The following is a 25,387-nucleotide window of genomic DNA, read 5'->3' as shown; positions in this document are numbered from 1 at the left end:
GTTACTTGTAGCTGGCAGCGGGCAGATGGTACAGATGGACTCCAATAAGTCCGGCTTTGTGGGCTCACAAGTGGAACTGCGCTGCATTTTCGTCAACAGTAACCCGCCGGTCAAGATCTCTCAAGTCACCTGGCAGAAGGTCCTCAACAGTAGCAAACAGAACGTGGCCATAGCCAACCCGGCCCTGGGCGTGTCCGTCCTGCCGCCCTTTAAGGAGCGAGTCACCTTCAAGCAGGCCGCGGTCCGCCATCGCATGCCCTCGCTGGAGGACACCACCATCATGTTCTCCGAGCTGCAGCTGTCTGACGAAGCGACCTACATCTGCGAGTATACCACATTTCCTGCGGGAAACCGGGAAAACACGGTCAACCTCACTGTATTTGGTACGAACTTGTACAGAAACACTGAAATGTTATACTTTTGGAGATTGTCAGTCAGGTTTTATTCTGTTTAAATCCACAACAGCTATATTTTGAAAGGTAAAACTGGCAAAAATATTGTATTTAAGCGAAAGCAAAGGCTCCCTGTACGGATATAAATCTTAGAAATCTAATCTGAGTTCAGTTTAGCTGCTCAATCTGTAAGTGAATAATTAATCCTTCCCTATGTTTGAAAAATTCAAAATCACCAGATTTGGAGATGCAGGGTTTTGACTGCACAGTCACAGTAAAATCTGAAAATTCATCCACATTCAATGGCACAACCCAATTACTTTAATACCCAGGTTTGCATGTGCCTTGGTCAGCCAATATTGTTCCTTTTCAAGCTTCCACATGTTGTAGAACAGGCATGGATCGTACAGAACAGATTGTGTAATGGTCGCGGTGTATATATCAATGTGTTGTGAGACAACAACAAAAAAAAACAGGTTTTACATCTTAGCATCAGTTAAGGGGCCCTGTCTTGCACCCGTCGCAGCACAGCGCAAGTGTCTTTGCTAGTTTAAGACCGACGCAGTTGTCAATTTCCCGGCCAGCGCCCGTGTCATTTAAATAGCTAATGCACCTGCACCCATATGTGCGCCCATGGGCGTGCTGGTCTTACAGGGCGGTGTGTTCAGGTGCATTCTTGGTGTATTGCTATCTTGAGGAAGTGGAAAGTGATCGCGCCATTGACCAACAAAAACCTGGTCTAAACAATAACGCAGCATTTCATTATTTTAACAGCAAATTAGTAAAATGCTCCTAGGCTCGTGCACAGCGCGCGCACACTATGCTTTTTACACACACAGGGAAGCGCAGCAGCACACAAACATGCAAAAGATTAGAAATAAAATTATTACGATGCAAATCCGCCATCATAATAGCTTTACACCAAGGTACAAACGCACCTGGCTTTTAAAGGGAATGGGAGATGACACTCTGATTGGTTTGGTTTATTGCATGTTACGCCCAAAACACACCTATGAATTAATTAAGACACTAAGTACAACCCTTTTGACCCGATTTTCTGCCATTAAACTAGCAAAAGTGGATTCGTACGCGCCCTAAACGCACCTACGCCAGGCGCTTTGCGACATGCACTTAGATCGTTAAAATAGGGCCCAAGGAGTTCTTTCCTTTAACATGTTATTGTTGGCCTGAAGAGAAGTCAGAAGGTTGTAAATCTTTCACCCCGATTTTGTTTCTCTTCGACTTTAGGTGGGCAAAAGACAATTGTTTTGAATCAGAGAACACTGGGTCAAACCGACATCTTCCTTTTTTAGTTACAGGCTAAGAGAACACACTTCAAGCTCTTCAAGGTTACATTGCCACAGGCTTTGTTGTAGTAGTAGTAGTGGAGGAAGTAGGAATGTTTAAAAAGCAGATGCTGTTTCTCTGTTTCCTAAAGCTGCTACAAAATCACGCTGTTTACAGTAAAAAAAAAAAAACCCGTCTGTGATTGGTGAACAGCACCGCCAACCATTGCATCATTGTTGAGTCTCCCTCATTCCATTTAGGACCTTGTTATGTGTACACGTTCAAAGTTGAAATGAAAATCATTTTTGACATTTTCACGATGCGATGATTAGGGTGACGTGTCGTTTAACACCAGTCCCAGATGTGGTTTTTAGAAAATAGGAAGCCGTTGCAGAAAGCAGTCAATAAAAATGGCAGGTGGGACAGGAATCAATAAGGCCACTTCAGAGTGTGTAATTTGGCTTGAATAATCTCATTTTGTGCGGGATGAAATAATGAGCGCCTAAGAAGTAGTTTATCTTGGCAAGAGGCAGCGTTTCAAAAGGTTGTGCGCTGACTCTGATTAGAGATCTAATTAGAAATTAAGTGTTGGTGTGTTTTTCCATTAAGTCCCAGTAAAAGAAAAAAGCACTTGGCTTAAGTAGTCCCTGTTGCCAGAGCATCTTCTCAGCCCCTAGTCCCCGTTTTGTGTCACAGAGCCTCCCAGGTCTTTTTGGGCTTTCTGCAGCTCAGTGAACGTTAGGAACCTGTGTGCAGATAACCAAGTGGCAGCATTCAAAGAGGCCTCTTCATCTCTTTCAGTAGTGCTCAGGCTCGAGCCTGCCTTTAGATGTTCTTAAAGTAGATTGCTAATTGGCAACTCGCAAAGGATTGAAATTGGATGATTGGGTTCTACGTCTGCATGAGCCTTGACAACTGCTTTGGCTTTCAGCAAGGAAAGGAAAACTTTGCGTGATTTGAGTTCCAAAACAATGTTTTCGTCTCTCATCCCCTTAGTTTAATTTACTTTGAAAAGCTGATTGTAGGTGAAGAAGACACAATTAGACACAAAACACAAGGTCTTTGTTTAACGTGCTTTAATTACATTGTATGTCATTTGTTTGCTTTATCCTGTCTTCTGCACAGCTCGGCCTATGACACGCATGACTCTGACAACGCCCACAATTGTGGCCAGGGCCAGCAAACGCAAGATGACTGTCGCCACTTGTGTGTCAGCCAACGGGAAGCCGCCGAGTGTGATCAAATGGGACACCAGGTTGAAGGGCGAAGCCACGTTCCAGGAGACTCGCAACCAAAACGGGACGGTGACGGTACGGAGCAATTACGTGGTGGTGCCGAGCCGTGAGACCCACAAACAGAAGCTGACGTGTATCGTAATGTACCGAGGCGAAAGGATCTCAGACAGCGTGGTGCTCAACGTGCAGTGTAAGAATCTGCTTTTTATATAGATTTGAACTAAAAAATCACTTGTCTTTTCTTTTTGGTTGGAACGTATTCTCACCTGGATTTCCTGATCTCATGCATCATGTTTTCGTTTCCTGCCGCCAGCATGAACCGATCACCATAGTTTACAGTAAACAAGGTCTTCTTGCAAACAGCTCAGAAACCTTTCCAGCTGTACAAAGTCAAGAGAAAGAAAGCAAAATAGCTGCTGAGTATGCACCAGACTCCCACCAAGAACATTTTTACAATTTACGAAAGAATTCTCAATTTTCACTTTTGGTTTAATAATAATTGACTAAATTATCTTTAAAAAAAACCAATACTGCAACATAGCCTCTTTAATCAATCTTGCGCTGAAAGTATGTTAGAGTTAGAGTTCACTGCTTTTTGATTTAATTCTCCTACGCACCTATTTTACAGGTATGTGTATTATCAATCAATCAATCAATCAATCAATCAATCAATCAGTCAGTCAATCAATCAAAATACTTAATTGATCCTAGAGGGGAAATTTGGTTTGTTACATGTACTCCATTCTTGAGTAGAAATATATGGAGACATTATAAGAACAATTAGAAATAAGAAATAAAATAGACATTATACTAAAATGCATAGCATCAATATATATGTAAAAATAAAGATATAAAATCTGTCAAATACTGTAATATATACAACGGTGTAAACAATAATCTACATAATAATAGTGCAGAGAAATTGGATCGGTTTGCGGTATAAGTAAATGCATTAATGTAAATAAACCGGAGTATTGCACAGTTGAATTTTTCTTGCAGTATTAACAAAGTATTGCTCACAATATCGCACAGTTGAAGATATGAATAATGAAAAAATAATGATAAACTATCCCAGGGCCTCCCAGTCACTGACACTCTGGAGGGAGGAGTTAAAGAGTTTGATTGGCCACAGGCAGGAATGACTTCCAGTGGCGCTCTGTGGTGCATCTTGGTGGAATGAGTCTTGCACTGTTGGATCATTATATAATATATATCATATCATATATATAACTACAGCAATGTAACAATTGGTAAAGCTAAAAATGTTAAAAATCTGGAGAAATTGTTCATAATTTTTTTGCAATAGTTAAATTTATTCAGGAATACACCAGTGTTTTTGGGCAACAAACTGACTCCAGTGTGCCTTCCTTGCAGACGAACCCGAGGTGAAGATTGAGGACTTTGATGGAAACTGGTTCCTGAACCGTCAGAATGTTCAGCTGACCTGCAGGGCTGACGCTAACCCCCCTGTCACCATCTACCAGTGGAAACTGTGAGTTTGACTAAACAAAACCCTTTAAGGCCGCATTGCTACGTGTTGTTTCTCTCACCTTGGGTTTCTGAGTGAAAACAAGTATTTTTGTGCAGGGCTTACTCAAGCACAGGCAGGCAATTTCATGGAATGGCCCAGTCAAATAGCCTGCTCTTTTCCAACATTTGTTTCAAGATGTACATATATATGTACAAGAAAGTAATCTTCTTCAAAATTAAAAACACACCAGCTACCTTCATCCTGTCCAGAAATGTGTCTGTGTGTATTTGTTTGTTTATATAACGTGTAATGAAGATAAGACTTGGGCCCGAGGCAGAGCACAATGGTCCCATTATGGTTGCAACACACACTCCCCTATCTGCCTGATGGTCTCAGATACTGGGAGATAAATGCAAACAGCATTGCCTTGCTTTTTGGCTTTTGCTTTGAAGTCGGGAAGGCCAGCATGCAGATAGAGGGGTAAGACAGCGTCACTGTTGGTGCTGTTGTGTTCTCTGGAGGGCACAGAAGGCAGCGGTTTGTCTCTGACACACACGGAGGAGAGGGCTGCAGTTTGGAAGCCATGGATTAGGCCAGCATACCGCAGGGCTGACATCAGTGTTTTTGCCTCTGAGACTATCACTGCTAATACATGAGCAAGAAAGAGATACAAACATGTTTTCATGGCCTCTGGGGCTCGCCAAATAACCCCCGGGTTTGATCTGCTTTGAGTAATTGCATGAAAGTCGGTCGTGCGGAAATGATGTAGGTCAAATGTACACAGAGACATGGACGGAGTGCAACTCGAATGCATACTTATTTGCTGTAATTTGCACTGATCAACTCTTTACTGGGTTCTGATGTCAGATTCAAAATAACAATAAAAAAACACAGGAAAGGCGGTGCCACTCTTTGAATATAAAGCAATGTTTGTGAGCGTATCGCAGTTTGAAATGACAGCGTTATATGGTCAAATTGAGAGATAAATGTAGCAATTTGTCGTGTAATTGCTCGGCAGAGACTGGGCACAGAAATATGTCACTTGACACGAGTGGATGTGGATTAATAGACCATTGTGCCCTCATTGTATCTACTCTATGGACCACTGTTGGATTTTAATGAGGCATGGGGAGTTTTTTACCCTTTTTTCTTATGCATAGATTTAGCTCTCAGGGCAGAGACGCTGATATACACACAGCAGCAGCCAACGAAGACGACAAGATAGAGAAGATTTGACCTGCTTGTTTTTTTTTTTTAGTTTGTTTTTTTCATCAAAGGCAACGGGAGATTTAGGGAGATAGGGAGAAGGAGGAGGAGGGTGAAGAGATGTGATCTAGAAAGACGAGGGCACTGGGCTGACAGATAGGAGGGGACGGCCATTGCTGCACTGAAAATGAGATGCCAAATGTGTTGTGAAGGTTCCCCTGGGCTCTTGTGTGGAGGTCGGCACAAGGCTGTGACGGAAGGATCCAGAACAGGCCGGCAGGATTGCGTCACACTTGTCACCACAAACACACACACACACACACACACACATTGATAGTATTTTATTTATAAGTCTTGGCGATCGCTCCTACTTTAAGCAATAAAGAAAGTAAGACAATGTTTTCTTATACATAGTTTAGTACTATTCTTTCTGGTATAATTTATCCTTATGATCAACTTAATTATTTCCTGAATTTTGTATCACCTTCGACCCTATAAATATGTATTTAGAAATGCAGGAAATGGGATTTAAATCAAAAAGATTTTTCTGGCGGAGGACCCCCAGACCCCCCCCGCCCCCACACACACACTTCTTAAACCACACACACACACACACACACACACACACACACACACACACACACACACACACACACACGAGAGGTGTAGCCAAATCCAATAAATAGTAATGTCTCTGACACAGATCCATATTAATTACATAGACAATCTATTGTATCTAGTATTTATCTAATCCCATGAGATCATAGGATTGTATTGTTTTGTTTGTTTTCTAATTTATTTGGCTCACTCTAGAAGCTATAATTGAAATAATCTTCACTTTCCTACTATCTGCATTCATTTTTCTCACGTTTTCTCTGTTCCCCTGCATTGTGTGGAGTGTGCAGACGCCTCGGCATAAGCACAGTCCTTTTTTTTTCTAAGAGCACAATGCCAGAGCTATTTCTCTAAATGGGTTAATGGGGAGCTGCACTGAAATAGCAGACTCGACTAAAGAAAGGACTCCCTGTTTGAACTTTGTTTGCTTTTTAAATGTTTGCTTGTAGGGCATTCTTCACTCGCCTTACACATTTGTTGAGTATGTTTTTAGTGGGCACAAGAAAACTAAGTGGGGGAAGGGAGGGCGAAAGAATTGTTAATGATCACAAATACTGTACCTCAATTACTTATGTGCTGTTGTTTCAGATTTAATATTCTTTTGCTTTCCCTGAAAAGCAATATTCCAGCACACACATCCTCTCCCTCCACGATGCATTGACAGTCAATCAAAGATATGGGATTCTAGAAATAAGAAAGCAGTATTATTGTTATCACCGCATTTTGCAGTGTGATTACCTCAAACTCCACTCTAATTAGCTAGCTTACTTATCGCCGTAGTGAAAATGTGATTCTATTATTCATGTTGATTAAAGGCCACCCTAAGGGAACTGTTGCTTCAATCTACCCATAGCTGTGGATGAAACTCTCAGATGACTTAATGCCCCTTTAAATTATATTTAAGTCAGGTTTATTGCCTCTTTTATTTAACATGAGCAGTTAGTAAATATTGCTAAAGTTGTCTGTGGCTCCTCAAAGACACTGAAACCTTACAATAAACATTACGCAGTAATGTAAGAACACTTTGAGGCCATCTAAATAGATAGCTCTTTGATTAAAGATACTGTCCTTTCATGCTTATACTTATGTGTTAGTTTGAAGTCCAGGAAGCAGTCTGAACTCCTTCTTTCAATGAATATTTTGATCTCTTCGTCTTCTTTTTTAGACCTGATTATGAATAACAATCATATTTTACATTAAAGCCTTGAAGCATGCATAGTAGGGGTGTCACACTTTCGTTTTTTTAAATCGAAAATCAATCAAAATGAGCTTTTGATTTTGACTATTAAAGTCAAGAGCAGGATTGGCGATTCCCCCAGTATTTTTTTCTCTCTCCACCCCTGCCTACTTGCACACGTCCTGAAGAAAGATAACGGGAATAATAGGAAAAAAAAACACAGCATAACGTTAGCTTACCGGCTGGTAGCGGGCAGCTAAAGACACAGGGTAACGTTAGCTTACCGGCAGGTAGCGGGCAGCTAAAGACACAGGGTAACGTTAGCTTACCGGCAGGTAGCGGGCAGCTAAAGACACAGGGTAACGTTAGCTTACCGGCAGGTAGCGGGCAGCTAAAGACACAGGGTAACGTTAGCTTACCGGCAGGTAGCGGACCGCTAAAGACACAGGGTAACATTAGTTTACTTGCTGGTAGCATGCAGCTAAAGACACAGGGTAACGTTAGCAAATGAATGAAAATGAAATTGAATCGTGACCTTAAATTCGTTGAATTGTGGATTTGGAGAATTGTGACAGCCATAATGTACAGTCTGTTGTTCTGCATTCAAGTTTAATGCCCCCTCCACACAATCATGCAGTTTATAGTGGCATGGTGTTTTGATGGATATAGTGTCCTCCAGTCCCCTCACCCTCATCTGTACACACACGCCACATACATGTATGCACACGAGAATCACTGCACAATCTGAATCGTTCTCAAGCTGTATGCAAGCTTTTCATTTCACTGCCCCTCAGGCTCCACACACACACACATACACACAAACACACACACACACTTAGATGTCTCATACAAATGCTCTGGTCACCTCAGAATCTGCGGTGAATTGCAGTTTTCCCGCCTGTAATTTCTGCAGCAAATCAATTGGGCTTTGCAGCACTCAGCATTGGATAGAGGCTCACAAGGTAACTGATTATTGAATTGTGAGGTACTGCATTGACGCTTGTCTGCAGCTCCATTGCGAGGTGGCCAATGAAAACAACTCCACCATAGCTCTATTACATTTGTTCTGAACTATGCACACGTTATTGTAGAGAGAAAAAATCGCCACGCTTTTTATCCTGAAAAAAATGTGCTCCCTAACACGCCATTAACCACATACGGGCCAGCTGTTTATAATTGACATTTTATGATAGATTAATTAGCAAATAGCTCGTCACTGTGTCGTTCCTCCCCGTTACTGAAGAATCTTGTTGAAAGCCTGCTTAGTGCAGCTCAAGTGCCTGATGTGTGGCCATTGTTAGCGTGAGACCTAATTTTGTTACCTCTCTGTGATTTCATTTAGTTTTTCTTCGGCTGTAATAAATGGAGCGTTACATTGTTTTTAATGTTCTCGCACACCAGCAGATCTCAAAGTGTCTCGCCGACAGAGAGCAAGCTCAGGAATGAAGAAGGGAGCTCTTTGACTACGTTTACATGCACATAATAGATCCTAAACTATTACAAACTGCAAATTCTGAATGCACTGTATACATGCCCAAAGAATGCTTCTAAAATCTAAGTAATACCAGCATATCCCACATGTTTTAATAGGAAAATGCTTAATTCGAAGAAAGGCTTTATTCAGAATATGTGCCTTTACATGACCTTTACCAAATTTGGAATGTTGTCATATTCAGAATAATAGTGGAATTTTAGTGTGCATGTAAACATACTCATTGTTTACAGAAACCAATGTCACACACACACACACAGCAGCTCACCACAGTCAGCCCGGAGAGCTATTTGATGTCATCACAGTCGCATTTGTAGCTTGCCTTAAGCTAAAGCCATTCAGAGCAGCTGATGAAGCTGATCTAGGGGAAGGCAACAGGAAACAGCTAATTGTCCTGAAATCTGATGCCTTTCCTCAGCCTCCAGGCTCCGTAAAAACGGTGCCCGGATGATAGAACGGACGGTGGGTGGGCTCATGATCTGTCTCATGACCTTTTAAAGTGTGCTGACCTGATCAAAGAACATTAGCGAGTCTTAACGCGGTGGAGACAGCCAGCCATGAAGACAAACATCTCAGGCAGGATAAAACAGGCTCCAGTTCTCATTGACAGCCCCAGCATTTTGGTAGATTCTGCATTTATCACTTGATCAGCTTCCTCCCCTGACAGCTCACCTGTGTTTCGAGTCCAGCCATGTGAGCTGTGCCGTCGTTGAGGAAAGAAGCCCCCATTTCACCGCCCCCACCCTCCTCCCACCACTGTTTTGTATTCCACATACCAAAGAGGCCTGTGTCCTCAGGCATCAGCTATGTCTTACCTGCTTGGACCTGCTGGGATTCCCTGTCCTCATAATTTAGTTTGGACTTGATGGATGATGGCTGAAATATAGCGCTGTCAAATATTCCTGGTATTTATCTCACCCTCACACACACACGCACACACACACACACACACACACACACACACACACATACTTCCAGGTTTGTTTGGCACTAGAGACTATATTTTTTATGTGCTTTGAATTGCTTTGCTGCTCCGGGGAGAAGGATTTTATTTATTTTTTTCTGCCGTGGTCTGGTGTAATTCAGCCTTTTTCATGGTGTCTGTATTCTTTCCTCTTTCCCTCTCTCTATCTCTCTCTCTCACCTCAGCTTGAACGGCTCCCTGCCCGGTAATGTGGAGATCAAGAACAACACCCTGTTCTTCAAGGGACCGGTGACCTACGACCTGGCCGGCACGTACGTTTGCGACGCCACCAACAGCATCGGGACTCGCACTGGCATCGTGGACGTCAACATCACAGGTAGGTTGATAAAGGCGCTCGCTTTCCGCTCTCTTTCTCTTCAGTAACTCTGGCATGGCTTGCATCAATACAGTACCCTGCTAAAAGATCCGTCAGACCCCCGTCCGCACAAATCAACACAAATATCCATCCATGCACACGCATAGACCAGAGCAGATTGCCTGTAGGCCTAGGTATCATTCAAACATTTTCGATACCAGTACTGACACCAATACCGCGACTTCGATACCTGTTCCTGAATACTTTTTTCAGTACCTATTTGATCAAATCTATTTTAACAAAAATAAATAACAACATTACACATTGTGGCACAAATGCTTTTTTTTATTTTTTCAGCTCCTACTACGTGAGACATCTCAGTGTAACGTAGAGTTTTTCCTGCGTGCCTCTATGACGTGTAACGTTACACAGCCAATCACAGACATTGTTAGATCTCGGTAGAAGCACGCTGCATGCCTATTGGCGTGTTGAACTTTGGTACTTCAGTACCCAGCCCTTATTGGCTGTGTGTTGTGGATGCTGTTACCACCTGCCCGGGCTCTGCTACTCCCTGTTGCACTGTGTGGCAGGTTAGATGAGGAAAAAAAACAACTGTGTTTGTGTATCAGAACTCCACAAACACTGTGAGATCACAACAGCCGCCCCCTTACTTCCCCCCTGCCCTGTTACGCACCCAGGCACATGTGTGGGAGCGATATAAAGCAGTTCTTAGTATCAACGCCTAAAATAACATCAAGGAGAATGAGGGTTTTGAGGTGAGGGTACTATATTGATCCTAGTTTGCTCGCATCACGCTCACATTTCTCCGAGAAACCCGTGCCTCCTTTGTAGTCGAGCTCTGCGTTCCTTCTTTTGTCTCTTCTGTCTTCTGGGGAAAACAAAAATGCTGAACAAAACTGATTCAGTTCTCTTGCCTTCCACATAATCATTGGCACACACACACTGTGGTTCCTCTGGGTTCACATCCATAGGAGACCATATTTTGCACTCAAAGCCTTTGCTGCAATATATATAGCAGATCTGACTTTTGCTATACGTAGGACTAATGTGAGAATCTTCTTCTATTGGTAGCAGCTGTGTGTGTGGTATTGGAAGACTGTCACAGTTTTGCTCTGGTCCGACTGGAAAGACTTTTCCACTGTACTCGTTGTGCTGCTTGGTTTCTGGGAAGCGGGGGTGTTCTAACTTGCATTGCTTTGCATGTTGACTCATGTTGTGTCTCTGGGAGCGCTGTGCCTGGTGTGAAGTGAACAGCTGTGTCTTACAGTATCATTGCATACCGTCTTTTTCTGTTTCCTCTCTTTCAGTGTGTTATTCTCGTCTGGTAAGGCTAAGGCTAGGACAAAGCAGCTTTGTAGGATATGATGTCATTACCTGCATTGAGAGAACTTGCCAATCCAAAGTAGGCGGGTGGTGTAGTAGTGTGATAATGTAAATCTCAGAGGAGCTTGTACAGCCCTTATCTATCAAGCAGGAAAGTGAGGAAGTAATATGGTCAGGAAATCACCCTGCACCAGCTTGTATTGAGTAATTGTGTTCCAAGGAGATTGTACTGTTGCATAAAGTACTGTATCCCTTTGGAAAGGCAAAACAAAGGCACCAAAGTCATTTTCTATTTCTGCTTTTTCATTGATTGCTTAAATTAACAAACCACATTGCTATTGTTCCTCCAGACTTTCTGTTTATTCTCATCATTTGTTCGTATAATTCTATTGAATGAGTGAGGAGAACAATGCATGGGTACATTTAAGCACATTCGGTTTCAATTCTTCTGCATACAAAATTTGAATCTGCACCTTTTTTAACATATATATACATATATATATATATATATATATATATATATATATAAATTTAAAGCCCTGTACATGTTTGCATGTTAAAGATAATGTGATGATTGAATTTAAAGCTGGCTCCCAGCAGAAGCTAGTCATTACTTCCTATCCCTATGTTTGTTTGCAGTAATGAATACACTTAGTTATTACATGTCATTCAGAGACCCAGAATTAGGCATTTAAGAGAAGTGTTCACATTTTGACAACTTGATCGCCGCGTTTCCTTTAGCTGTGTGTCGTCATGCTGACACATATCCTGAATATTAAATGGCACAAGGCACTTGAAGGTCTATTTTCTGTTGAGGATACATTCCCAAAGGGTCCCCATACAAGCCTCAAAAGCATGTTGCCAGTTCTCATCGTACCAGTGACAAGTTCCCCTCCTAAAGCGCAGTTCAGAGCCTCAGCTCCAACATGGCGCCCAGTCCAAAACAGCTTTAATTGACTGTATGGTTTGGTGCTCCAGGATACGGGAGTGCAGCCGCAGCAGCATGTATGAACAGAGGTGAGCTGCCCTTGTGTCTCATGCAGGTCCAACATGGATACGTTACCGTGGGATCACACAATGCTTGTGCTCTTTGCTGATGCTGTGAAATGCTAGCCTGTTCCTGTCTTAAGCAGGCGTGTCAGCATAATCTCCTGCACTACCTGGAACATCATTAAGCTTTGAGGATGTGTGTAGAAGAAATGGTTTCTGTTCAGAAGACATTTCTGTAAATGTAGCAGAGCTGCAAAGATGAATGAATTAAATAAATTGGCAGTCGCTATTTTGATAATCGATCAATCGGATTGAGTCATTTTTTCAGAGAACAAAAAGTGTAAATTCTCTGATTCTAGCTTGTTAAATGTGAATATGTTCTAGTGTCTTCCCTTCTCTGTGACAGTACACTAAATATCTTTGAGTTGTGGACAAAACAAGACACTTGAAGACGTCATCTTGGGCTTTGGGAAACACTGATCAACGTTTTTCACCATTTTCTGACATTTTAGAGACCAAACAACTAATCGATTAACCGAGAAAATAACCAACGGATTAAATCGACAATGATAATTACCGTTAGTTGCAGCGCTAAAATGTATAAAAGCTTGTGGTAGACTTTGTCTCAGTTATGGAGATTTAAATACAAGACTGTTCGAGGTGAATTTGAGGGTGGGCATGGCGTTTCCTTTTAATTCTTTGAAGTGCTCTGTGCAGCCTTGACATTGGCTGTGCATAATGACCCGGTGGTGGAGGTAAAGAAGTATGCTGATGCTTCATTAACTTCAAAGAGCATCTTTGTGCCTCAGACAGAGGCGGCAGAGACATGGCAGGTGAGAGAGCCCACTGCTGGCTACTGTTCAAGGCTGCAGCATTGGGCCTCAGTAATGCCAGCTAAGTGTTCCCTGCACAAAAGAAAGGTGACCAAGCTCATAGCTGCAGTGCATTTGGGAGACCACAGCTGACTAGTGCTGAACATGAAATGATTATTTGTTTTCCTTTGTTAAAGGGCACATTTTAATCTTCTGGGAGTTTTGAGGCACTCTGAAGAGTTCCGTGTTTCTAGAGTCAATAACTCTGGCCTTTTTTAGCCTGCACTAAGCTGTATCAGAGCAATATGACACAATCTATCAAGCACTTCATACCACCATTGTACATAGAGATGTTCTGATACCATTTTTTGCTTCCCTATAATGATTCCGATACCTGAACTTTAGTATCGGCCTGATACCAAGTACCGATCTGATACCATTGCTCCAATTTGATACCATGATACCATTTCTCCCTATATATTATTATTTATAACAGTTGTACAATACTAAGCCTGCATGAATGTGATAATATTGCTATCATTGTTAAACTTTCTTGTATGATCTAGTTTGACAGAACGGAAAAAGAACATAAAGTACTTTAAAGTTGATTTTTTTTCTGGTATAGATGACGTGGTATCAGATTGGTGCACAGACTCGCATACTCCCCATTACCACATTTTAGGCAGTATCGGAGGTACATCCATAGTTCTGTCACTATCAAGAACTAGATGTATCCAAATGCACTACTACTCGCTGCATCATGTTTGGGTATGGCAGTAGTGCTTTTTGTTTTAATTTTGAAGTTGATTTTTAGATTGACACAGCAATATACACCTGCCAGGGACACAACTCTGCTCCCAGTGTCAGGAAGATAAAATATCCGTGACAACTTGTTTGTAGCACTTAAGGAAGGCGCGTTTTAATCAAGCTCCTCCGTTTCGGTGGACGGATTAGTGGGAGCTGCATAAGTGTCAGCTGGGCAGATAGAGTGGCCACGGAGCACCTTGTTTCAATTAGTTTGGGGATAGTGTTTGCTGTGGAGATGGCATCGACTACGGTAAGTCACATGGGCCAAGGCGGCTTTCTCCAAGGACATGTGTTCTGCAGATGTGGTGTCGCTTGTCAGAATCTAATGAACCACTCTCCTGTTTTAATCAATCCTCGCTCTCAGAAACAAACAGGTGAAAGAGGAAGTCTGAGGTAAAAAAAAATAAGGAAGGGAAGAGAGGTAGGCAGGGGGCGGGGGATCTATGGCGACAGAGGTGAGCTTCTTGGAACGGACTTCTTGTTAGCAAACACCTCTAATTCAGAGATCTCTAACGGGCATCAGAGGCCATGTTCAAAAATAGAGACAATGACATATGATATGAGGAACATATGCAATATGCCATAATGTTTTTACTTGCGATAAATAAGCAGATATTAAAGTGTACTCAGTTCTGCATTTCTGCTGCATTCAGTATTCTGCTAAAATACAACACATTGCTTTTGAATTGAAAGCAAATGAACATTCCTTTATTGAACAATATTTAAAGGTGCCGTAGGTAGGATTGCGAAGATCCAGGACTTAGCCAAAAAATTTGAACATCAACAACTTCTCAGTCCCTCCCCCCTTTCCGCTAAAGCCCAAAACGGTCTCCTAAGCCTCTCCCCCCACAAGGGAGAATGAATGTGTGTGCATGAGCAGTGATTGACAGGCAGTTAGACACCTCCCTCTGGCCCTGATTGGTGCATCTGAACAGGGAGCGGTGGATTTTTGCAAATCTCACTACAGGCTGTAGGTGGGGCCAGAAGAGCTGGATTTATTTTAAATGACCTGCTTCATGTAGTTCTACTGGAACATAGGGTCAGTTTCAGCAAATATGACAGAAAGTTAGTTTTATAAGGCTTAACCACTGCACCTTTAATTATGAAAGTACATTTTAAAATAAATATCGGCAGCACTAAAAAAAGAATGACACATTACATTTTATACAGTTTTCTGCTGATATTCTCTGTCAACTAAAACAAAAATCTGAGTGTCTTTCGTGTTGTGTTTATTGCGCCAGTTCCAGATGGCATTAAAAAAAAAAAAAAAAAAGATTAGATTAAAGATTATTGTGCAGCCTTACTTTTAGCCGTCTAATAGGAATGCCAGTCAAACATTGACTGTGAAATGTTGCAGCCGACAAAGCCGCAGGAAGGGGGCTGAATAATGTGGTTAAACCTCAAAGATCCTCCACAACTTAAGAGAGCCAAATCAGTCTTTCATTAAGATAATCAGCTTTCCCACCATCACACTCGAAACAAATCGATGCTGCCATCTTGAATTTCTTCCCAGCACATAAGGAGACGTGATGAATGGCCGTTTTGTCAGGACCTTACAATTATGTCATTATCACCCCTGAGAAGGGAGAAGTGTGTGTGACTTGTGGGAACATTTCTCTCAGCGAAGCAGAACATTCACTACAGATTGAATTTGTTTACTCTCTTGAGTAATCTTTTAAACTTGATTAGATATTTTTTTAACCTTGAGTCTCCCACACAACAGCCCTTTGTGAGATGGGGGCGGGACTGCGTCAATGACGTATAATTCCTGCCACATTAGCAGGATCAGCTGTGAAGGATAATATCAGATCAGCTTGGGGTCGGCCAGTATGTGAACCTTTGGGTGATTCCACTCACGGCCCAGCCACGCCACCTTTCATCCTTCCTTTGTCGGAGCTGTGGCAGCGAGTTGCTTTAGAGAGCCGAGGTGCAGGTTGCTTTGCTACAGTGCTTTACCACCCGGGTTAAACTGGATGGAGTGACAGCATTCTCATCAATTTAGCAAGGAAGCGTGAGGATGGATCCTTCTGTAAGCACAGGCCAGCCGCCGTCGACATGTGTCCACGCTCCCCTGAACAAGCAATAGTTGGCTCCCTGTGTGAGAAAATGAAGTTGAGAGAGAGAAGAGATTTAGGGGAAAAATATCGTACCCACATGGTGAAAATGAGATGAATAAAACATAGAGTCCAATGGAAATGTAAATAAATAAAAGGTGTCCATGACCGAAAGAGACACTTCAGTGGGTCTTGATACTTTGGAATTTTATTGAAGAGGTAAAGTCGATTGCAGAAATGGCTCCCAGGAAAACGGAAGTAGGAGAGTTGCAGAGGCAGAGGGCAGGATGCTGTTTGCATGACTCTGTGTAACAGCCTGTGTGTTCACTGCTTGTCACTTTCCCCATCCTCCAAGTCCTACATTACGATGATGATAAAAGACACTGAGACACAGTGGTAGTGTACGGGGCTGCCGTTAAAAAAAACAAAAAAAAAACTACCTACGTTGACTTTTTCACCATTTATTTACCAATCTCACTTTACAGTTCTTTGGCTCCATATAACCAACGCAAGCAAACAAGCCCATTGCCGAGAAACACATTAGCTATGTCTATATAATGATTGCAAATGCTTGCCACCGGGTTGGCAGGAAAGCAGCAGCGAGGTGTTGGCAGCGGCAAAGGGAGCGTTTTCAGCATAAATTTGAATGACTGAGCAGGAGATGTTACTCTGAGATGACATCAAATGTTGTAATTGTCAGGAAAGAAACGCATTGCAACTTGAACTGGATGCATACCACACATTTTCCTGTAGTCCTATAATAGTCATCGAACATCTGTAGCAACAATTAGACATTTATTAGACATGTATTGTTTATTAGACAGTTTATTAGAGGTATTGGCCTCAATGTACGTTTTATAAAATATTTCTTTCTAAAAAATCACTCTCGGGTTCCCTCTCTTGTCCACATAAATAAACAGCTGTGACATGGAGGGTTTTTAAGGATCCCATGAAATGGACACTTCCTGGAAAACAGTCACGTCTTTCTTCTCGCTCCGTAACTGATGCTTAGGATTGATTCCTCACTGGCTTGTTTCAACGTGAAATACATCACATGAAGGACGTGATGATAACCGTTTCATGGTGGTTCTCATGGCAACTATCGTCCACAGGGGTTGGCTGCCACCCAACCCTAAAACAATCCAAAACTCTTCATAGTGGCTTTGAAAAGAAACAAGTGAACTGTAAATAACAGCCGGTGTCCATGGCCTGGATAATTTTTTTATCAGCTGAGAAACAGACATGTTGCTCTCTGTGGTGCCAGGTCTGCCTGTTTTCTCAATCGTGATCGCTCTGTGTGATAAAGTGTGATTGCGAGACCGCGACGAGTACGTCATTGAATAAAAACAAGTATCGCACGATATATTGCTGACATCTAACAGCAGAGCGGCTCCACGCTGCCATTTGTCTCTTTTCTTTTCCTCTGACAGAGACAAGAGACATTATGAGCTTTGCACAGGCTCCCATAGCAATGTGGAATTTGTTTGTCTTTGCCTGTCATGGTGGCGTCTGTCTCAATTTGTGCCCTATAGCACATCGCAGTGTTGCCTTCTCACGCCGCCGCCTGCATTATTCATACATTCAAAGGCCACACGCGTATATATCTTGTATATCATTGCACCCTCACTTCAAGCAGACACATGCTGTCAGGCAGGTTGAGGAGCGTTTCATTACCCTGCGCTCTCTGCTAGCTTCTTCATCACCCTTGAACTTTCTGATCCGGCGTCTACAAACCTACATGTAGAAGGGTTTGTGTGTTGCAGGCTGTGACTGTGACTGTTTAGCCCCCACGTCCTCACTACATGAGAGGCTGCTCAGATCCTGCCCATAATACACCTCATTATCCAAATGAGACATTAGCATGAGCGGCTCCCTTTGCTTGCACACCATAGACCGCCCCATAAAGCCTCGCCTGTGTTGTGCTGTGCCAGGAAGGGCACTGAGGGGGGAAGACATTGTGGCTGCACCTCATTTTGCGTAAAATGGAGGATTGGGATGCTCACTGTGTAAAGGGTTCTTAAAAAAAAAGAAGAAGAGTTAGCCAGGCTGTGGGAGTGAAATGGAAATGTCACCAGGGGAGAGCATGTGAGAGCAGAGCAGCTGAGATCGTAGTGATTTATCTCAACATTTGTTTCTGCATGGCTTGCTGTTTCTGCTCTCCCGAGGATATGCAGAGGAGAGGGATGTGGCGGGCAGACGGAGTAGTGGGATTGGCTGTCCAGCCGTGTGGTGTCGGATGTGTCACGCCTCCCTGAGAGCCTGATGAAGTAGGTCAGACGCTGTCCCAGGGTCTGACCGCTGGCTCCAGAGCTGCTGCATGGTGATTCACTCGCTACACACAGCTCCAAAATAACAACAGGGAGACAGGAAAACCACAACAGGGGGAAAAAAAACAGTCAGAGGAGAAGCTAGAGAGTAGGATGGTACGGAGAATAGAGCTGGGGATGAATCGATAAATTGTGAACTATTAAATGAATTGGCAACTATTTTGATAAATCGGTTTGAGTCATTTTTTTAATGAAAAGAAAAGAGTAAGTTCTCTGATTCCAGCTTGTTAAATGTGGATATGTTCTAGTTTATTCCCTCCTCTGTGACAGTAAACTGAATATATTTGAGTTGTGGACAAAACGAGACAGTTGAGGACGTCATCTTGGGCTTTGGGAAACACTGGTCCACATTTTCTGACGTTTTGTTGACCAAACAACTAATCGATCAACCGAGGAAATAATCCACAGATGAATCGACAATGGAAATAATGGTTAGTTAGCGGAGAACAAACATTGCCCCCGACGTCTCCTGGTCTAACGCCTTTGAACATGCAGATTTGCTGCGTGTCTGTTGACACAATAACCCGTCCTTAGCACTGCAGACACACGCAGGCTAGCAGGGAAATGTAGAGATGCATTAATAATGCTACCCTATGAGCAAACACAATCCTTAAAAAGAGCATTGGTGTTTAGATGCTGGTGTAAATATTCATTGCTCATTAAAGGAGTATTAAGAATGATTATTATAACCCCTGTAGCACAAAATGACCATGTTGTATCAACAAGGGCAGGGCATTGAAACACGCTCTCTGAAATCTTTTGGGAACAGAAGCATTTTCCACTGCTTTCAATAAAAAAAAAAACATTGATGTGGGATCTCTGCTCGAATTGGTCATCTTAGTCACGCTTCTTTTTGATATGGCTTCATTGTTTATTTCAACTATAAACCACCGCTAACATAATTCAAAGACTGTAAATGTTGCGAGTCCTCGGTCACCAGTAGAGGCCAAAAAAAATAAATAAATAAATAAATAAAAAGGGATTACGTGCTGCATGTGCTCTAGAGAGATGAAAACATGAAACGCTCTCTGTTTCTCTGACAGGAACGTCCCGCAAGTCGATGCATGTCCACAACGCGCCACAGATGATGTCACCAGCGCTGTGATGCCAGTATTTCACAACGTTATCTCCTCCAGCACATCCCGGGCCTCTTATCCGTCCGCTTTTTGCCAGGGAAATGATTTTGAATCGCTAGTCTGAAGGTTTTAATGGCGCGTGTGGCATTTACCTACATATGAGGCGAGCGTCTGTAAAATCAGCGATAGCAGAAAGAAAATGTGTTGACAAACGGAAGGAAATGGCAAGACTTGGAGGGCGAGCGTGCGATAGGGTAAAAATTCCACTGTGCAGTATTTGCAATGTTTATGCTCGTTACAAATGCAATATCCCCCATAGTTGTATCCTCCAGTTACAGTATTCATACATTATTATATTTTTTGCACTCTTTTGTATAGTATCTAAGTTTTTTTTGTCTGATTTTATTTTAATTAATTTACCTTGTATAATCTTCTATTTTACTCAGTGTGCTTTTCTTTGCCCATAACTCTTTTTATTCTTTTTACTTGAATCAAAGAGCCTGCACAAAGAATTCTTACAGTATGTGCCTGGACTGTTGTATGCACAAATGGCAAATAAAAATCTAGAATCTTGAAAAGGAGCTTTTTCCTCTGCAATGGCTCCCCCGTGCAGCATGGTAAATTCCTGTCAGTGGTGAGCTTTTTATTCTATGTGGCAGCATTACATTTCCATGACTTCACGACCACTGGCAAATTCAGACAGGGGAGTAATGAGGATCGTCGGAATTGCTGAGTTAATGCGTCTCCCCCGATCGCCCCCCGTACTCACTCACTCATTACGCCATTCTTTATTTGCCATTGTCACTCCTCTGCCTTTCAAAGCCACTCACTCCATCTTCTTTTTTCCCCTCCTTGTTGCCACTCCTCCAACTCTGAGTAGCCTTCTATTTTCTTTTCATCTCCTGTTGTCTGCAGCTTGTTCCTCATTTAGTCGTATTTAAACGCCACTCCCTGCAGCGCTCTTTGAAAATCCTCTCTCATTTTCTCAGCCTCTGTCATAACAACTTGTCCAAGTGATTGCGCTAAGACTCAGGAATGTTTGTACCTGTCTCTCTCCTGCTTTCTTCATGTGCAGACATGACTGGAGCACACCCAGAAACTGTACCTGCAGGACAGAGTTGCGATACAGTTTCTATTCCTTTTGAAAGCCCCCTTCCCCTGCTTCAGACATCCCTCTCCTCTCCATATCTTTTAACATTTGCCACTGCTGGTGGTTTTCTACTGTAGCTTCCACCGAAATACAAAACCCTACTCCAAATTTATGTTGTTCTCTGAAGCCGCAAATCTGGCACCGACCTTCCCACAACAAGATGTCAGGCTTTTCTTTCTTTTTTTTTTTGGAGTGTGCCGCATTTGTTTACCATTTGTGTCTCCTAAAGACTTACTTGGGTTTTAAACAAATGCCTCAGAGGGAGAACACTCATCGGGTTATGAGGGAAACAAATTTTGTCAGTGAAATATTTGGAGGTAGTAAATCATCCGATCGATCAAGTCCGATGTGAGTGTTTAAAATAGTATGATTAATGCAATAGTAACAGCAATAGTTGCAGCGTAGTTGCAGTATGTCATGCTATCCGTTACCTTCTATAAATCTATGGTGCCTTTGGATTGAATTATAGCCTTCCATGGCACATCTTGGCACCTATTAATCTCAATAGTACATTATAGTGGTTGCAACTCAAGGTTAGCCCACTATCTGCATATTTCCAGCATGGTGTTAATAGACACAGCCTTTTGTTGCCTGGAACAGTGTCAGGGCTGTGGTGCTGCTTTGAGCTCTTTTTTTATCTATCAGTTGGCAGGTGTTGCCGGTAGCGATGGCGTGCTGGTGGAACACTTTCTCCCTCCTCCGTGCTGTCAAACACCCCTGCGTACGCCGACCATTTCAAATGTGTGTTATTATTAGTGTTTCTGTAATGTGATTAGTTTAACACTATATACACTCTAATTTCTTCACACTCGCAGAGTACATGGACTAGGCAAAGCCACCGTGTTGGAGAGTTTTTCTGCCGTTTTGTTATCTTCATGCATGCATAAGGCCAGTGGGCTGACGGGAGCTGGTGTCAGAGTGTGACCTTGCGAACTACAGAGCGGAAGTGATAACGCTGTGGGAACAGGGACTCCTGCAAAATAAAAGCAATGTGTTCCTCCTCTGCACTGAAGGGATCTGATGAGCGTTTCCTGGTGCTTCTGAGCGTCTTTCTCTGCTTTTAAAGTCCACCTTACAGAGGAAGTGCTACCTGAATACTTCCAACATTCCTCACCGGTGTTGTATTACTCAAGATCGATCTCGGTCTCAAGACTACTTTTTGAAGGTCTCGGTCTCGTCTCGGAATCGACCGCGTTTTTACTCGGTCTTGTCTCGGTCTCAGGATTTTATTTCAAGACCGGTCAAGACCACAACTGCCTTTTTTTTTCTTTAAGATTACTTTTTGGGGCCTTTATTTATATACTGTAGGACAGCTGAAGACATGAAAGGGGAGAGAGAGAGAGAGAGAGAAGGGGGATGACATGCAGCAAAGGGCAGCAGGGCGGAGTCGAACCTGCGGCCGCTGCATCAAGGAGTAAACCTCTATATATGGGCGCCTGCTCTACCAGGTGACCTACCCAGGCGCCCCACAACTGCCTTTTGATTATGTTATCAAGGCATTTCTCATGATAAACTTATGGCGATAACAGAGGGGAATGAAGAAGAACCTTTTTTTTTTTTTTATGGGATTGTGGATCTTTCAGATCAATTTGAGGAGTGACTATGGTTAGCATTTTCCACATGTTATCGTGTCATGCAGTGTAGGACTCGCGCTGGTCTGGTCTGGTGTGGTCTTGGTCTTGTCTCAGTCTCAACCCCTCAAAGTCTTGGTCTTGTCTCGCTCTCGATACACTGGTCTTGGTGATGACTTCGGTCTAGGTGGTCTTGACTACAACACTGCTCCTCCCTTCCAGTTCCTGGAGCAAAACATCTTTATAACTCCTTTAGATACTCCAGTTCCTCTTTTCCATACGGCATACTTCTGGGGCTTCCTCGGATGTAAAAGGCAAATGAATGTTTACAGCTGCTTTCATGTCTATAGTTTGTAAGCTATAACATGTTCTTCAATCATTAGCGTTGGCAGTCACATTCTTCAGGTGTCAGAGGTGGTGTCACTTGATCCTTTATAGAAATGGAGGTGCCTTTGAAGGCTCGCTGCATCTTCTTTTTTTACTGCCACTATTCTGTAGGTTCAACGGCCTCGCCTTGTGTTTCTCACCTCTCTTAGTGGTAAATATCGAGTCTTGGCAACCTTAGAAATGCAAGGCAAAGGGCTCCCAAATTAAGCTTGATTAACGGGGCTGGTCAGAGGGAAGACGTATCCTAGCAGCGGAAGGCCGTTGATGGTAGAGGAGAGGATTACAAGAGAACATTTTCCCTTTTTCTCTTCACTCCTTCAATCCTGTGGATTTCTGGACTTGGTAGGAGGGTGTGTTCTCGAGCAGAGGTGACCTGGCTCCGCTCTCTCATTCATGTGTGTAATGAAGGCCTGTGTCTGAATAATCCCATTAGGTGCTCAGATTAAAACCTGAGCTGATATTTGAGACTGTGCCCGGCACCGCTTTAGAAATTGGAGAGCTTTGCTGTCGCTGCTGGGAGAGAGGGCGCGGAGGAAGCGCAGCGGAAGAGAGTGACTGCGTTTGGGAGGTCGCCTCTTTGGACTAATAGAGTGCCATTGTAATTAAAGGAGAGGGGAAAGGCTTGAGCATTTAGTCGTTACTTGGCCCAATACCATCCCCTCCTTCTACCAGAGTTCTGCAGAGATTTATCTTTTCCACTAACAGGCAGTTCTAATCGAGTGTAATGGTTTTGATTCAACAGTTTAGGGCAATAATTTAAAAATCATTTTCTGCCTATGTGGGAAATTTGGCGTTTTAGTTTTGCATGATGAGGATGGCAGAGGTTGTCAGATTGGCTGGTTATTGCAGGAACGTTCTGATTTGACTCTATTTTGACTTCCTGCGAGGCAGCACAAAGAATTTAATATCTCTAAGGAACTTTTTAGGATTGCTTAACATAAACCTTAATTTTGGCTCAATTATGATTAGTTTCCAATTTCAGAACGAGCATTTCCCCATCAAGATTAACCATCATTGCATGTAATAGTTTCCTATACTGACACAACCATGTTTTCTGCACGTTGTTGCCTTTACATTGTAACAGCTGACACATCTCCATACCAGGGACGTAGCCAGATGTTGTTAACCTTCGGGGGAGAGTCCGGGGGCATGCTCCATTTACGGCAGATATATGCAATATTTTTCATGTCATTTGATTATAGAATGCCTAAAAATCATTTGGGGAAAATGATTGTTGCCAGGGGAAAAAATCATCCTGTAGATCCGGTTTAGTATCTGACTGTTCACCAACTGTCTTCATCATTCTGAAACCAGAACACATCTGCCACATAAAAAGAGGCAAAATTGTCTGATGTTACTATTTTAAGTTAAATAGCATAGACAGGGTAGGGATTTGGAAGCTAAAAGATTCTGGGCTTTTGAGAAAACATTCAAGGCTTGTTGTGCATATATCACCTGTGTTACATTTAGGCCACGTCCACACGTACCAAAACGATCTTCTTTTTACCCGTCTTCCCTGGATTCGTTTCAAGAATTTTTGCATCTATACGGATCCAGGTGTAAATGACTCAACGCACTACTTCATATTCCAGCGCTGTTTCTGCTACATAAATTCACCAAAACACGGAGACAAAGAGTTAACTTCCCATCATAACATGACTAGCTAGACTAACATTCTCTTAATACATCCATGGACTATAATAACTTTCACCACTCCTCATTTTATAAAGGCCTCCGCAAGGAAACGTGTCTTTGTTTACATTGTATAATGTGCTGTTGGATTGCTTTTTATTTTGCAATTCTGTCTGCCATCGGTTAGATTGCAGCGCGCTAGCTGGCAGAACTAACGTTAGCGCGCTAACGTTAGCTCTGCTAACTAGCTAACATCGGCAGTCAAACAAACATCAATGATCCAATGTCTTTTTGATAATCTACACAGTTTTTCTACAATAAGCCGTGGTAAAAGTTACTATAATCCGTTCAAGGATTTGATAAGCAGACAGATTAGCTAGCTAGCTTCCACTTTATAAATGGCTAGCTAACCATAGCAGCTAACGTTAACGTTACGTCGCTGCTGTAGCGGTCAGCTACTTTAGCGATGTTTAACGTTAGCTACATAACGTTATCAATATATCTTGTGTAGAATCCAGGACCGGCAAAGCAGAGGGAGGTGTCAGGGAGCAGAGACAAACTATTTAGCTAGATGAAGTGAGCATTGAGATGGGATATGCTCGCTTAGCTTCACCGCAGTCGTGTGTGGCCATGCACTAGTGCAGGACTGCGGTACGAGGTCGAGGGGTGTGGCGATGACATCACCGATACGATAAAAAGCCAGCTTCGCCGTCCAAACGAAGCCAAAAGGGAGCCGTTTTCGAATTTTTTTCACCCTGGGACCCGGTTTCAAAAAAGTGCGTTTTCAGGCAGTGCTTTTTCTGCATTTGTGTGGACAAGGGGCCCAAACGATGCTAAACGTGCGTTTCCACCAAAAAACGTCTCCGTGTGGACGGCCCCTTAAGCTGTGACATGTTTGCTGATATAAATGTATGTGAAAGAAGTACATCAAAAGAAGAACATCATGCTTGTTTCAGCTAAATAAATCTAACTGAGTCTGCTGCCTGAGTGTTACAGTATTTATGGTTATCAGATCCAGATATTATCTCTGAGAAGACAGCTGATGAACAGTGGTAAGATCTATGCTTACCAGACTATTGACT

General features: G+C 42.7%; 1 protein-coding gene across 2 annotated transcripts in view; it reads left to right on the top strand.

Annotated features, from left to right (window-relative positions):
- The window catches only part of LOC144515243 (nectin 1b-like), an 87,220-nt gene that overhangs the window by 58,204 nt on the left and 3,629 nt on the right, over positions 1 to 25,387 (top strand). For both annotated transcript variants that reach the window (XM_078245911.1, XM_078245912.1), the window contains exons 2-5: positions 12 to 383; positions 2,805 to 3,104; positions 4,289 to 4,406; positions 10,025 to 10,176. In XM_078245911.1, the coding sequence (XP_078102037.1) occupies positions 12 to 383; positions 2,805 to 3,104; positions 4,289 to 4,406; positions 10,025 to 10,176 (942 nt within the window). The remainder of the gene's footprint in view (positions 1 to 11; positions 384 to 2,804; positions 3,105 to 4,288; positions 4,407 to 10,024; positions 10,177 to 25,387) is intronic.

Source organism: Sander vitreus, chromosome 3 (assembly GCF_031162955.1).
Source record: "Sander vitreus isolate 19-12246 chromosome 3, sanVit1, whole genome shotgun sequence".
In the NCBI taxonomy this organism is placed as follows: Eukaryota; Metazoa; Chordata; class Actinopteri; order Perciformes; family Percidae; genus Sander; species Sander vitreus.
The sequence above is the reverse complement of the archived record's forward strand: the minus strand, read 5'-3'. Positions and strand labels throughout refer to the sequence as shown.